At 38.9% G+C, this 15387-nt stretch overlaps 1 protein-coding gene and 1 pseudogene across 4 annotated transcripts in view; both read right to left on the reverse strand.

Moving 5' to 3' along the window:
* The window catches only part of LOC121903960 (zinc finger protein 436-like), a 49858-nt gene extending 42329 nt beyond the window's left edge, over window positions 1–7529 (reverse strand). For 2 of the 4 annotated variants that reach the window (XM_042421412.1, XM_042421411.1), the window contains exons 1-2: window positions 7200–7524; window positions 5533–6132 (exon numbers count right to left, since the gene is read on the reverse strand). In XM_042421412.1, coding sequence (XP_042277346.1) covers window positions 5533–6132; window positions 7200–7371 — 772 coding nt within the window. In that variant the 5' untranslated portion in view covers window positions 7372–7524. Of the gene's footprint in view, window positions 1–5532; window positions 6133–7199 lie in introns of all 4 variants that reach the window. The other 2 variants (XM_042421410.1, XM_042421409.1) reach the window with 2 other exon arrangements.
* Window positions 7530–9654: 2125 nt separating this feature from the next.
* On the reverse strand, window positions 9655–13884 carry LOC121903966 (annotated as a pseudogene).
* Between the last annotated feature and the right edge of the window lie 1503 nt (window positions 13885–15387).

The raw sequence follows: 15387 nt of genomic DNA on the forward strand, positions 1-15387 counted from the left end.
TGAGAAAATTATCCTTGCAACATCATCAGGGTTGGAGACTTCAAATCGGGTACAGATAGCCTGTGATACAAACAGGATGTGGTTGATTGTTTCACAAAGTAGCATTACAGGAAATGTAGCATTCAGTATTTTCTTAGCTCAGGATATCTGGGCCTTTGCTGCACAGATTTTGACCATTAATTTTTTAATCAATCTTGTGAGCCCCCTAACTTTAAGGAAGTGCAACACTAAATTGCTGTAGTGACTCTTTAAATGGCATGAACAGTATTATGGCTTAACATGACTGGCAATCAAGTCAGTTTTCATCAATAAATCAACAGATTAACAGATCATAATTTAATAATGAATAAAAAGAATAAATAAAAAGAATTAGATAATTGACTAGAAAATGGTAGGAAAGTAAGTTAAACACAAATTAAAAATTGGTCAATTTAGCTTGCTGTATCAGCCGCGCGTGTGTGTAAACGGGATGAAGACGGGGTTATAAAACTGAACTTTACATTTCACATCCCTCATTTAAGCCCCACACTTTCACTTTCGTAATTTTCATCAAACTGGACTTTAGATTGTGCATTTTATTCAATCTCCACTGTTATATAATTTCATTATTTATTAATTATTTATGTTTAATTCATTCTCTTATCACCTTTTTTATTCATACACTTCGCTTCTTTGTCCATAGCACACATTATTTTTCTTTACAGTTCAATGTACAGTAAAGTACGTTGGCCCGATCATAACCAATAATCTGCAGTACTACATAATGTTATACTGACTATATGTTAAGGCTGTCGCTGGCGTCTTCACCATAGCAACGGTCGCTGAGGATCATCGGTAGGCTAATGTAGCCGCTTCCGCTATCGTACAAAACTGATAAAAAATACTTGATTTCTAAACCAAGGATTTTCGTTGGGAAACAAAAAAGAAATAGATCACGTGATTTCATTTTTCGTTCAAAATGAAAAAAAGAAAAAAAAACATGTGACTTCCGTTTTTGGTTTCAAACGCAAACACGAATTGGCTGAATATCCGCAGACCTGTTCGATAGTCAATCCAAAAAGGAATAACGATAAAACAAATCGGCAAAAACCAAAAACGGGCCGGGTTTGATTGGTTTTTCGTTATTTGATTCTGACACCAAAAACCGTTTTTTGTTTTTTGTTTTGAAACAAATAACAGATTTACCGTTTTTGGTTTTTGAATTACAAAGGAATTACGCATTATCCGATGATACCTGGACCCTTAAAGCGGAAAATTCATTACATAAAGGTGTGAGGTACTTGCACTTGAATTTGTCCATTTCGTGCAGTTTTTGATATCCATTGCACAAAGAATTGAAATATGTATGTTGCACATTCATTTCACAGCCCGGTTTCTTGGTTAATTAGAATAGTTATGCAGAAGCTTGAGTCTTTCTGCAGGGGAGACTTCTAGATTTAAGTCATCATGCCAACCAGATTAAAAGATAGCAGCTTTACATGTTGACCTATAGACCTATGCAGTTCATCACTATGACTAGAGGGACACTCACACAAAAATGATGTCTTGTTTCTTAAGAAGGATCCAATGGCCTAAAAAAAACTCACATAATTTCTTTATAGCTTTAGGATTTGTTGTGGTCAAGACCAAGGAGATGGTTGTTGTTTTTAGGAGGACCAAGGCTAGGATAAATACCATTTCCATTCTTGGACAGGAGGTGGAGGTGGTGGAGGGATACAGATACCTTGGAGTCTAGCTCGACAACAGACTGGACTGAAAATCCAACACAGGGGCTGTCTACAGGAAGGGACAGAGCAGACTCTACTTCTTGAGGAAGCTTAGGTCCTTTAATGTGTGCAATATGTTGCAAATCTTCTACCAGTCTGTTGTGGTGAGTGCAATATTCTGCGCTGCTGTCTGCTGGGGCAGCAGCATCAGAACCAGGGATACTAACAAACTGAACAAACTGATCAGGAAGGCTGGCACTGTGCTGGGGACTCCTCTGGACACACTGGAGCTGGTTGTAGAAAGGAGGATGCTGCACAAACTGTTAAACATAATGGAGAACATCTCGCATCCCCTCCATGACCTGCTGATCAAATGGCGGAGCACTTACTTACTTACTGAATATTATCATCTTATGAACTAAGGTAATATCAAAATAAATACATGAGATCAGAAACAAAGCATTTTGTTAGTTATGTTTGTTTAGGCATTTATTGAATGTATTACTAACACTTCATGTCACTTTTAGTTTTCCTAATCATCCAATCAATTAAATTACAAGTATCAGTCTGAAAAGCCATCATGACAAAAATATTTTATTGGTATTAAAATGTGTTGACTACACCATGTAGTACATCATCTACAATTTGTGTGTGTCATCTCTATAGCAACAAAACAACAAAAAAATTATCTCAAGTTAAACCACGAAGACAAAGGTCACTGTTTTGAAAAGAACTTTAGGTTAATTTGAGGCTGATCAATTAAACATGTTTTCTCTTAAAATTAAAAAGGAGGTGATGCCCTGATGAGTTGAATGAATGAATAAAAGTAGAGAGTAACCCCTACACAGCACTAGATGTTTTCTCTGTTTCAACATCAGAGAGCTTGTAATCCACTCACATTACAGATGTAGTGTATGGAAATAGAAAAAAAAGAAAAAAATTAATTTAACAGATCAGTCATTAACATTTGTAGAAATTAATAGAATCCAACAACTCAAGTTTAGGGAAGTAAATGTAGCTAGCTGTGTTACGCCTATGATGATCTATGTTGTGTTCTTGGCGTTTCGAATTAAGAGGCAGGAGGCAGCTCTGGGTCTCAAGTCTTTAGTAGCAATCTCTCTGGTGAAATATATACAAAGTAGCAAAACATCAGCTGGTAGTGTGTGTGTGTCTGCTTGGCTCCACTCTGTCAGTTGGATAGCGTTTTTTACTTTTGCCAAGTCACAGTTACAAAATTAATAACAACTATTAAATATAATGAAGTTCAATTTCATAGACATATATAGACATAGCAGTATAAATCAATATAAACAAAAACAAAACCTAATGACCATGACTGAATAGCAACAAGACATTACAATATTGATACTGTCATATAAATAAATAATCAATTATAATTAAACACATAGTAACCCAGACCAAGACCCATATTTCATTACTGTAACAATTATAAACATAGAAAATCACAATATTGATCCACATTGAAGTTTGATTACCTTAAAACTACATAACATGCAGCGCTGTATTGTTACCATAGCAACCACACGACAAAACTTCAGTTAACGGTTAGACTGGTAACTATCGGATACAAAAGTGATACAAAAACAAAAACATCTCCATACCTGGTGAAATATATACAAAGTAGCAAAACATCAGCTGGTGGTGTGTGTGCGTGTGTCTGCTTGGCTCCACTGACAGAAAGAAGAAAACGTATACAGTTAACATAGCCGGACCGCAAATACAACGGAGTTGTTAAGCTATCTTGGCAACGAACTCGGCACTCCAACGGTCGCCCAATTTCTCCAAATCTATTTTAATTTAAAAAAATAAAAATAAAAAAAACTATGGTTAGCGATCTCAAATATTTACAGGATTTACACAAAATACAACTGATATGACATAGAACAAGATATAATCATGAGATAACGTTAGCATCACATCTAATGTATAAAAACAATTGAGTTTATCAGTTTCAGTTTACGCAGCCTACCTTTCAGTCAGTTGGATAACGCTTTGACCTGCGTGCGTACGTGCACACACCTGCGTAACTACGCTGAATACACGCACGCACGCGCGCACACACACAAACCCCACATGACACACAGGTAGGAGATGCAGACCCAACAGAACATTAACAATAAACAGGAATGATTTGTTGAAATTCATAACTATGTTTACATTAATCGGTTACATAAAGAAAAAGAAATGCCAACCAGTGAATTAATTGACAACCCTGCTCTGTTGGATATGCTCACAATTGTAAACTTTGATTTCCAGGAAAGGTACGTAGGAGGCTTCATTTGTAAATATCAAGTACAACTTAAAGTACATGGATTATTCTGAAATACTTTACCAATACAGATTCTTGTTTTTTGAAATTATAACAATCAATTATCAATGAAATGCTATTGCAAACAGTAACATTAGTAGTTACAGTAACATGAAGAGAAAAAAAACAGGGTTTAGTCAAACAAAACTTGATAGCACTGTCGACAATGTATAACTTACACGAAGATATTCTGAACCCCTCTTCATGGAGAATATTTTACATTAATTTGTAAATATGTTGGTGAACACTTGCCTACAGGAGTTTCAGCTCAATTGTTTGTCCTGTTCATGGATTGTTTTTTGTCAACATGTGCTGCCATTATATGTCCTTGTGTGTTTTATCCATGAATAACTGAATCCTCTGCAACGTTTCACCAATACAAGGCTTCTAGCTTGTGTGGACTGTTTCTTCCAATTCAAACATGACATAATCTTTTCCATGTTGCAGTAGGTTCTTCTCATGTATATTGTAAAGCCAACACAAAGCTCTCCCTCATGTTTTGTAATTATATGGCTTCTTATCTGGATTAATTCTTGTGTCTTTTCAAGTCTGACATCTGACAGAATCTTTTCCTACTGTGTGTTCTCATGTGCATCTTCAAGTGATCTGCACGTGTGAAATCTTCTCCACAAGTTTTACAATTTTATGGGTTCTCACCTGTGTGGATTCTCATATGTGGTTTTACTGCACGCAGCCGCGAGAATCTTTTCTCACAAATGTTACATGAGTATGGCTTTTCACCTGTGTGGACTCTTATATGCCGTTTTAGTGCACCCAGATGAGAGAATCTTTTCTCACAAATGTTACATGTGTACGGCTTCTCACCTGTGTGGACTCTCATATGCACTTTTAATGTGCTAGGTTTAGAGAATCTTTTCTCACAAGTGTTACATGTGTACGGCTTCTCACCTGTGTGCGTTCTCATATGCTGTTTTAATGTGCCCAGATCAGAGAATCTTCTCTCACAAGTGTTACATGGGTACGGCTTCTCACCTGTGTGGACTCTCATATGCACTTTTAATGCACTAGTTTTAGAGAATCTTTTCTCACAAGTGTTGCATGTGTACGGCTTCTTACCTGTGTGGACTCTCATATGTAGTTTTAATGCACCCAGCTGACAGAACCTTTTCTCACAAGTGTTACATGTGTACGGCTTCTCCCCTGTGTGGATTCTCATATGCAGTTTTAAGTCGCAGTGTTGAAAGAATCTTTTCTCACAAGTGTTACATGGGTACGGCCTCTCACCTGTGTGGACTCTCATATGCACTTTTAACGCGCTAGGTTTACAGAATCTTTTCTCACAAGTGTTACATGTGTACGGCTTCTCCCCTGTGTGTGTTCTCATATGCTGTTTTAATGTGCCCAGCTCAGAGAACCTCTTCTCACAAGTGTTACATGTGTATGGCTTCTCACCTGTGTGAACTCTCATATGCACTTTTAATGCGGCAGGTTGAGAGAACCTTTTCTCACAAGTGTTACATGGGTACGGCTTCTCACCTGTGTGGACTCTCAGGTGTTTGTTCAAATTGGACTTGCACTTGAAAGCTTTCCCATACGTGTTGCATTTTAAAGACTTTTTTCCTGTATAAATATTACTGTGAAGCTTTGATGTGGTAGAGTTGTCTTCATTGTTAGTGGGATTTTTTCTCCTGTGATGTCTCTTCTTGGGTTCTGTCTCTGCATTTCTGGTTGATCCTGAGTCTCCAAGTTTGCCTCCTTTGTGATCTTGGCTCTCAGCTACATGAGAGTTGTGAGAGAGGAGTTGGTCATCACTGTTTGGTTCTGGTACCACTGAGCTTTTAACTAACATGCTCACAACATGCTCTTTCTCTGCTGCACTCTCAGTTTCATCAGAGTCCTCCGTCTGATCTTCACTGTTGTCACTTTCCTCACAAGTAGGAGTCCACATAAAGGTTTCAGTCTCTTGCTTCAGCACCAGCTGCTCTCCCTCCAGACTGGTGTAGACTTCCTCCTGTTCCTCTTTAATTTGTGGAGGCTCTGGGTCCTCTTGGGCCAGACTGGAGTTCTTCTCCTGGTTACAGGGCTGCTGGTCAGTGAGAACCTCCTCTTCCTCACAGACATTCTGCTGTAGAAGCTCTGGAAGGACAAAGGGACACAAGAAGTAGGTTACTAATGTGATGATAGAAAACCAGACATCTGAGCACATAAGGATGCATTTAAACTACTGGGATCTTAACATATGGGGGTGTGAGTGGAGGGGACACAAATAAATAAAGTCTGTCTGTAATTATGTCATTATTATTATGTCATTGGGAACTTATATGAGTATAATTCACTTGATGAAAACTGATCATTTGAATCAGGTGTGTTGGAAAGGAGAAACATCTAAAGCATGTAGGCCAGCGATGCCCCAAGACCAGGAATAAAAAACAGCTCCCACCTACCTGAACTCCCTCATTCAGGTATACACTCCCTCCCGCTTACTACGCTCTACCAATGAAAGGTTCCTGGTATTACCACCACAACAGGGACCTAAATCACTAGCCTGACTCCTCTCTTCTGTAGTTCCCTGGTGGTGAAACAAGTTACCAATCTCCATCTGATCCGCAGAGTCCCTCTAAATCTTTAAAAAGACTAAAGACTCAGCTCTTTCGCCATCACCTTTGCACTTGATGGACTGGAAAAAAAACTGTTTCTATGCATTCTATGCACTCTATGCATTGCCCCTTCCTGTTGGCACCTACGTCCTATCGGGCTCAAACTTAGCATTATGGCACTTACTCATATTGTTCTCTCCTGACTAGATCCTTGCTCATGTTGTATCAACTCTCAGTTGTACGTCACTTTGGATAAAAGTGTCTGCTAAATGAGATTGTAAATTGTAAAAACACTGAACCAAAATGTCCAGCCACTATCCTGGTCTTGGAGGGTCACATCTCAACCAGCTCCTAGTAATAGCCCTTATACATCCAAGTATCAGGATTTTGAAGAGATAGATGTCCTTCTCTTGAGTTATGTCACCAAGCATCAATCACAGCTACAAAATCCGGGGGTCCCTGGGAAGAGTCTGAATAACCCTGTCCCAGAATGTACTTCGACAGTTTAATGTTCAATTCTAGTTCCCATTTCAGTTTTACATATTTTGAATTTCTTCCGTTTTGTTCACATGTTTGCTTTTTAAAGATAATTCTGCTTGTACAAACCTATTCTCTGTAACTTTATTTCAGGTTTCCAAACGATATCCAGCAGTCTGCGCTGACGATCGATCTCTTCCTCGTAATCAACGATAATTGTCTGAAAAACTCGGAATATTTCTTCAGCAGCAGCAGTTAGTCGCTCGTTGATGAACTCTCTCAAACACTGAATTGAAGACATTGTTGCTTAATTACAAGTGAGATGTCTCATTGTCCTGCTGAGACTTCTTCCAAGCAGCTAACGTGATTAGCTCCTGTGTTGTTTACTTCCGCTGGATGTTACACTGTTAATTTCCCGACAGCGGAATCGTATTTGTTTTTCGTTCCGCTTGTTGAAACGAGATGAGGACCAGGGCTAGGATAAATACCATTTCCATTCTTGGAGAGGAGGTGGAGGTGGTGGAGGGATAAAGATACCTTGGAATCCACCTCGACAACAGACTGGACTGAAAATGCAACACAGAGGGTGTCTGCAGGAAGGGACAGGGGAGACTCTACTTCTTGAGGAAGCTTAGATCATTTAATATGTGCAGTAAGATGTTGCAAATCTTCTACCAGCCTGTTGTGGCGAGTGCAATATTCCGTGCTGCTATCTGCTGGGGCAGCAGCATCAGAACCACGGACAAAAATACTGAAGTAAGTGATCAGGAAGGCTGGTTGTGTTCTGGGGACTCCTCTGGATACACTGGAGCTGGTTGTGGAGAGGAGGATGCTGCACAAACTGGAAACATCATGGAAAACATGTCACATCCCCTCCATGACCTGCTGGTCAAACAGCGGAGCATTTTCAGTCAGAGATTTTATTCAGCTCTGCTGTTTAACAACTGACAACATTTCTTAACACAAGCAATTTTGGTCTACATTGTATGCAATTTGGCTTTAGAGCAAATCATTCCACCAAAACTGCTACCTTGCACTTAATAGAGCAAAGTAAATCCAAGACTTGACAAAGGAGGAGTAGTTGGTGCTGTATTTTTAGATCTGCGTAAAGCATTTGACACAGTCAATCATGATGTTTTAATATCAAAACTCTCTAAATTTAACTTCTCATCTGGAGCACTGGCATGGATGTCTTCATATTTATCTAATAGGAGACAATGTGTTTAAGTTGGTGACACACTGTCCAGTAACATGAAGAGCACAATGGGTGTTCCACAAGGGTCAGTGTTAGGTCTCCTATTATTTAGCCTATATATTAATGACCTCCCTCAACAGTGTCCTGATGTACAAATGTATGCAGACGACACCGTTGTGTACACACATGCAAAAACAGCTGAGTTAGCTGCTGCTAAGCTAAGAATCGCATTGCAAAGGATCACACATTGGTTTGATCAATCATGTCTGAGTCTAAATGTAAACAGGACAAAGGGTATGTTTTTCTTTGAGACTATGGTACAACCTCCTAACGCTGATATTTTCATCAAAGGTGAAAAAAGTGACATAGTTACTGATTTTAAATATTTTGGTGTGACACTGGATCCAAATTTGAAGTTTAAGAAACATGTTAAAAAAAACAGTTAAAACCGTAAAGTACAACTTAGCAAATTTTAGACATATTAGGAACTGTCTCACTTTGGTCACAGCCAAGATATTTATGCATGCTATGATTCTTTCCCATGTCTTATTGCATCACAAGTTGGGGGCAGGCTGGAGAAACAGCCATAAAACCTCTTGAGTCCTTATACAAACAAACTTTAAAAACTCTGGACAAAAAGCCAATGCATTTCCATCACTGTAGGGTACTGGAGAAATACAATTTACTGAGCTTTGAGAATTTTAGATTATTCTCAAATTTGTGTCTAGTTTATAAAATTTTAAATGGTTTGGCCCCTCCTCCACTATGCAACTTTGTGTACACTCGCTCAGTAGGATCTATTAGATCCTCCAGTATATCCTCTATAAAAGATTGTATCACACCATTTCGTCGCACTGCATTTGGCCAGTGAGCTTTCTCTGTGAAAGCCACAACTCAGTGGAATGCCCTACCTGATGATATGAAGAACTGTAGTATATCAATGCATTCAAGACCAGACTGAAACATGTACTACAGACCAATCTCAACTCAGCTGTGTGACTCAATGGAGTTTAGTTTACATTATTTCTAATTGACATTGTGGGTGTATGTGATGTGCTGTGTGCAGCTTTGTATTTTGTATTGTGTATGTTGTTTTTTTTTTCTTTGGGGGGGGGGGGGGGGGGGGGGGTGCTTTTTACTGTTTGTTGTTGTGCTGTTGTATGTTTTTTGTCAGGGACTACAGATGCAAATTAGCCTCCAAATTAGCTTCAAGCTAACTCTGGTGCAGTGCATCTTTAATGTTTCAAACTGCGCACTGTCCATTCAATAAATCAATCAATCAATCAATCAACGCTACAGGAAGTCATTCCTACCAACTGCCATCAGTCTGTACAATGACTCTCCTCTGTGTCGGTAGAGGGGACTCCTCTGACAGTGAAGACACACTGCTCACCTGGACTTTTTATTTTATTACATTATCCATCACATGTTATATTTCAGGTTAATATTTTGATACTCTTTAAAATACTGTCCGTATATACTGTTATTACAAGTATTTATATTCAGTAAATCATTCAAGTATCAATCTACACTCAATTGTAACATCCATGGACAATCATGCATCTTACTACCTCATCAACATCCACCTGTCTTGCACTAATGTACAGTGTACTATAGCATATTAACATCAGTGAGCAGTGTATACTCAGCAAATGGTATATTATAGTGATATCTCTAGTCTCTATTCTATTTTTAATAATTCTATTTATTTAATATTTGAGTTAGTATATTAAGCTATTGTATATTAGCATTTAATTCTATTTGTTTCTTTTACCTATACCTAATTGTTTTTGTATTTTGTATTTTGATTTATGTCAGGTGGCTGCTGTAACACTTTAATTTCTCTTTGGGATTAATAAAGTCATCTATCTATGTATGAACCTGGTATACTTCCTGAATATTATCTCATGAAGCAAGGTAATATCAAAATAAATACATGAGATCAGAAACAAGGTGTTTTGTTATCTATGTTTGTTTAGGCATTTATTGTATGTATTACTAACACTTAACGTCACTTTTAGTTTTCCTAATCATCCAATCAATTAAATTACGAGTATCAGTCTGAAAAGCCATCATGACAAAAATATTTTATTGGTAATAAAATGTGTTGACTACACCATGTAGTACATCATCTACAATTTGTGTGTCATCTCTATAGCAACAAAACAACAAAAAAATTATCTCAAGTTAAATCAGGAAGTTTGTCCTGTTCATGGATTGTTTATTGTCAACATGTGCTGCCATTATATGTTCTTGTGTGTTTTATCCATGAATAAATGAATCCTCTGCAACGTTTCACCAATACAAGGCGTCTAGCTTGTGTGGACTGTTTTTTCCAATTCAGACATGATATAATCTTTTCCATGTTGCAGTGGGTTCTTCTCATGTATATTGTAAAGTCAACACAAAGCTCTCCCTCATGTTTTGTAATTATATGGCTTTGTATCTGGATTAATTCTTGTGTCTTTTCAAGCTTGACATCTGACAGAATCTTTTCCTACAGTGTGTTCTCATGTGCATCTTCAAGTCATCTCCACGTGTGAAATCTTCTCCACAAGTTTTACAATTTTACGGCTTCTCACCTGTGTGGGTTCTCATATGCAATTTTAATGCACGCAGACGCAAGAATCTTTTCTCACACGTGTGACATGTTTACGGTCTCTCACCTGTGTGGACTCTCATATGAATTTTCAATGTGCTACGTTTAGAGAATCTTTTCTCACAAGTGTTACATCTGTACGGCTTCTCACCTGTGTGTGTTCTCATATGGTGTTTTAATGTGCACAGATGAGAGAATCTTTTCTCACAAATGTTACATGTGTACGGCTTCTCACCTGTGTGTGTTCTCATATGGTGCTTTAATGTGACCAGTCGAGAGAACCTTTTCTCACAAGTGTTACATATGTACGGCTTCTCACCTGTGTGGAGTCTCATATGCAGGTTTAAGTTGCACAGTTGAGAGAATCTTTTCTCACAAGTGTTACATGTGTATGGCTTCTCACCTGTATGGATTCTCATATGCACTTTTAATGTGCTAGGCTTACAGAATATTTTCTCACAAGTGTTACATGGGTACAGCTTCTCACCTGTGTGGAATCTCATATGCACATTTAATGCACTAGGTTGAGAGAATCTTTTCCCACAAGTGTTACATGTGTATGGCTTCTCCCCTGTGTGTGTTCTCATATGCATTTTTAATGTGCCCAGCTCAGAGAATCTTTTCTCACAAGAGTTACATGTGTATGGCTTCTCCCCTGTGTGTGTTCTCATATGCATTTTTAATGTGCCCCGCTCAGAGAATCTTTTCTCACAAGTGTTACATGGATACGGCTTCTCACCTGTGTGGATTCTCATATGCACTTTTAATGCACCAAGTTGAGAGAACCTTTTCTCACAAGTGTTACATGGATACGGCTTCTCACCTGTGTGGATTCTCATATGCACTTTTAATCCGCTAGGGCGAGAGAAGCTTTTCTCACAAGTGTTACATGGGTACAGCTTCTCACCTGTGTGGACTCTCAGGTGTTTGTTCAAATTGGACTTGCACTTGAAAGCTTTCCCATACGTGTTGCATTTTAAAGACTTTTTCCCTGTATAAATATTACTGTGAATCTTTGATGTGGTAGAGTTGTCTTCATTGTTAGTGGGATTTTTTCTCCTGTGATGTCTCTTCTTGGGTTCTGTCTCTGCATTTCTGGTTGATCCTGAGTCTCCATGTTTGCCTCCTTTGTGATCTTGGCTCTCAAGTACATGAGAGTTGTGAGAGAGGAGTTGGTCATCACTGTTTGGTTCTGATACCACTGAGCTTTTAACTAACATGCTCACAACATGCTCTTTCTCTGCTGCACTCTGAGTTTCATCAGAGTCCTCTGTCTGATCTTCACTGTTGTCACTTTCCTCACAAGTAGGAGTCCACATAAAGGTTTCAGTCTCTTGCTTCAGCACCAGCTGCTCTCCCTCCAGACTGGTGTAGACTTCCTCCTGTTCCTCTTTAATCTGTGGAGGCTCTGGGCCCTCTTGGTCCAGCCTGGAGTTCCTCTCCTGGTTACAGGGCTGCTGGTCAGTGAGAACCTCCTCTTCCTCACAGACATGCTGCTGTAGAAGTTCTGGAAGGAAAAAGGGACACAAGAAGTAGGTTACTAATGTGATGATAGAGAACCAGACATCTGAGCACATAAGGATGCATTTAAACTACTGGGATCTTAACATATGGGGGTGTGTGTGGGAATGGCACAAATAAATAAAGTCTGTCTGTATTTAAATCATTTGGAACTTATATGAGCATAATTCACCTGATGAAAACTGATCATTTGAATCAGGTGTGTTGGAAAGGAGAAACATCTAAAGCATGTAGGCCAGCGGTGCCCCAAGACCAGGAATAAAAAACAGCTCCCACCTACCTCAACTCCCTCATTCAGGTCTACACTCCCTCCCGCTCACTACGCTCTGCCAATGAAAGGCTCCTGGTACAACCACCACAACAGGGCCCTAAATCACTAGCCTGACTCCTCTCTTCTGTAGTTCCCTGGTGGTGAAACAAGTTACCAATCTCCATCTGATCCACAGAGTCCCTCTCAATCTTTAAAAAAAGACTAAAGACCCAGCTCTTTCGCCATCACCTTTGCACTTGATGGACTGGAAAAAATCTGCTTCTATGCATTTTATGCACTCTATCCATTGCCCCTTCCTGTTGGCACCTACATCCTATCGGACTCAAACTTAGCATTATGGCACTTACTCATATTGTTCTCTCCTGACTAGATCCTTGCTCATGTTGTATCAACTCTCTGTTGTACGTCACTTTGGATAAAAGTGTCTGCTAAATGAGATTGTAAATTGTAAAAACACTGAACCACAATGTCCAGCCACTGTCCTGGTCTTGGAGGGTAACATCTCAACCAGCTCCTAGTAATAGCCCTTATACATCCAAGTATCAGGATTTTGAAGAGATAGATGTCCTTCTTTTGAGTTATGTCACCAAGCATCAATCACAGCTACAAAATCCGGGGGTCCCTGGGAAGAGTCTGAATAACCCTGTCCCAGAATGTTTGTATTTTCATACATAACCAGAAAATATGTGAATGATAGGCATTTATCTGCCCACACTGTCTCCGGAATTGCTGTTATTCATCCAATGATTTATTTTTTATGTGGGGTGTAATAAAAAAGCGAATTAAGTTCTTCCATCTGGATTCCCTCCATCTTTTAGAGCTACTTCGACAGTTTAATGTTCAATTCTAGTTCCCATTTCAGTTTTACATATCTTGAATTTCTTCCATTTTGTTCACATGTTCTTTTTAAAGATAATTCTGCTTGTACAAACCTATTCTCTGTAACTTTATTTCAGGTTTCCAAACGATATCCAGCAGTCTGCTCTGACGATTGATCACTTCCTCGTAATCAACGATAATTGTCTGAAAAACTCGGAATATTTCTTCAGCAGCAGCAGTTAGTCGCTCGTTGATGAACTCTCTCAAACACTGAACTGAAGACATTGTTGCTTAATTACAAGCGAGATGTCTCATTGTCCTGCTGAGAGACTTCTTCCAAGCACAGGACAAAGAAGCTAATGTGACTAGCTCTTGTGTTGTTTACTTCCGCTGGATGTTACACTGTTAAGTTCCGACAGCGGAATCGTATTTTTTTTTCGTTCCGCTTGTTGAAACGAGATGTCTCAGTGTCATTTGTGGCTTAAATAAGCAACAGTAACTGCATAGAAGTTTCATGTGTTTAAACTAGACATAATAACTCATAACTCAGACATGAGAAAATTCATTACATAAAGGTTTGAGGTACTTGCACTTTAAAGTGATCTATTTCGTGCAGTTTTGGATATCAATTGCACAAAGAATTGTAATATTTATTTCACAGCTGTTTCTTGTTGTTGTTGTGAATTTTAGGAGGACCAGGGCTAGGTTAAACACTATTTCCATTCTTGGAAAGGAGGTGGAGGTGGTGGAGGGATAAAGATACCTTGGAATCCACCTCGACCACAGACTGGACTGAAAATGCAACACAGAGGGTGTCTGCAGGAAGGGACAGGGGAGACTCTACTTCTTGAGGAAGCTTAGATCATTTAATATGTGCAGTAAGATGTTGCAAATCTTCTACCAGCCTGTTGTGGCGAGTGCAATATTCTGTGCTGCTATCTGCTGGGGCAGCAGCATCAGAACCACGGACAAAAATACTGAAGTAAGTGATCAGGAAGGCTGGTTGTGTTCTGGGGACTCCTCTGGATACACTGGAGCTGGTTGTGGAGAGGAGGATGCTGCACAAACTGTTAAACATCATGGAAAACATGTCACATCCCCTCCAAGACCTGCTGATCAAACAGCGGAGCACTTTCAGTCAGAGATTTTATTCAGCTCTGCTGTTTAACAACTGACAACATTTCTTAACACAAGCAATTTTGGTCTACATTGTATGCAATTTGGCTTTAGAGCAAATCATTCCACCAAAACTGCTACCTTGCACTTAATAGAGCAAAGTAAATCCAAGACTTGACAAAGGAGGAGTAGTTGGTGCTGTATTTTTAGATCTGCGTAAAGCATTCGACACAGTCAATCATGATGTTTTAATATCAAAACTCTCTAAATTTAACTTCTCATCTGGAGCACTGGCATGGATGTCTTCATATTTATCTAATAGCAGACAATGTGTTTAAGTTGGTGACACACTGTCCAGTAACATGAAGAGCACAATGGGTGTTCCACAAGGGTCAGTGTTAGGTCTCCTATTATTTAACCTATATATTAATGACCTCCCTCAACAGTGTCATGATGTAGAACTACAAATGTATGCAGACGACACCGTTGTGTACACACATGCAAAAACAGCTGAGTTAGCTGCTGCTAAGCTAAGAATCGCATTGCAAAGGATCACACATTGGTTTGATCAATCATGTCTGAGTCTAAATGTGAACAAGACAAAGGGTATGTTTTTCTTTGAGACTATGGTACAACCTCCTAACGCTGATATTTTCATCAAAGGTGAAAAAAGTGACATAGTTACTGATTTTAAATATTTTGGTGTGACACTGGATCCAAATTTGAAGTTTAAGAAACATGTTAAAAAAAACAGTTAAATCCGTAAAGTACAACTTTGCAAATTTTAGACATATTA

This window comes from Thunnus maccoyii, chromosome 9 (assembly GCF_910596095.1).
Source record: "Thunnus maccoyii chromosome 9, fThuMac1.1, whole genome shotgun sequence".
Classification (NCBI taxonomy): domain Eukaryota; kingdom Metazoa; phylum Chordata; class Actinopteri; order Scombriformes; family Scombridae; genus Thunnus; species Thunnus maccoyii.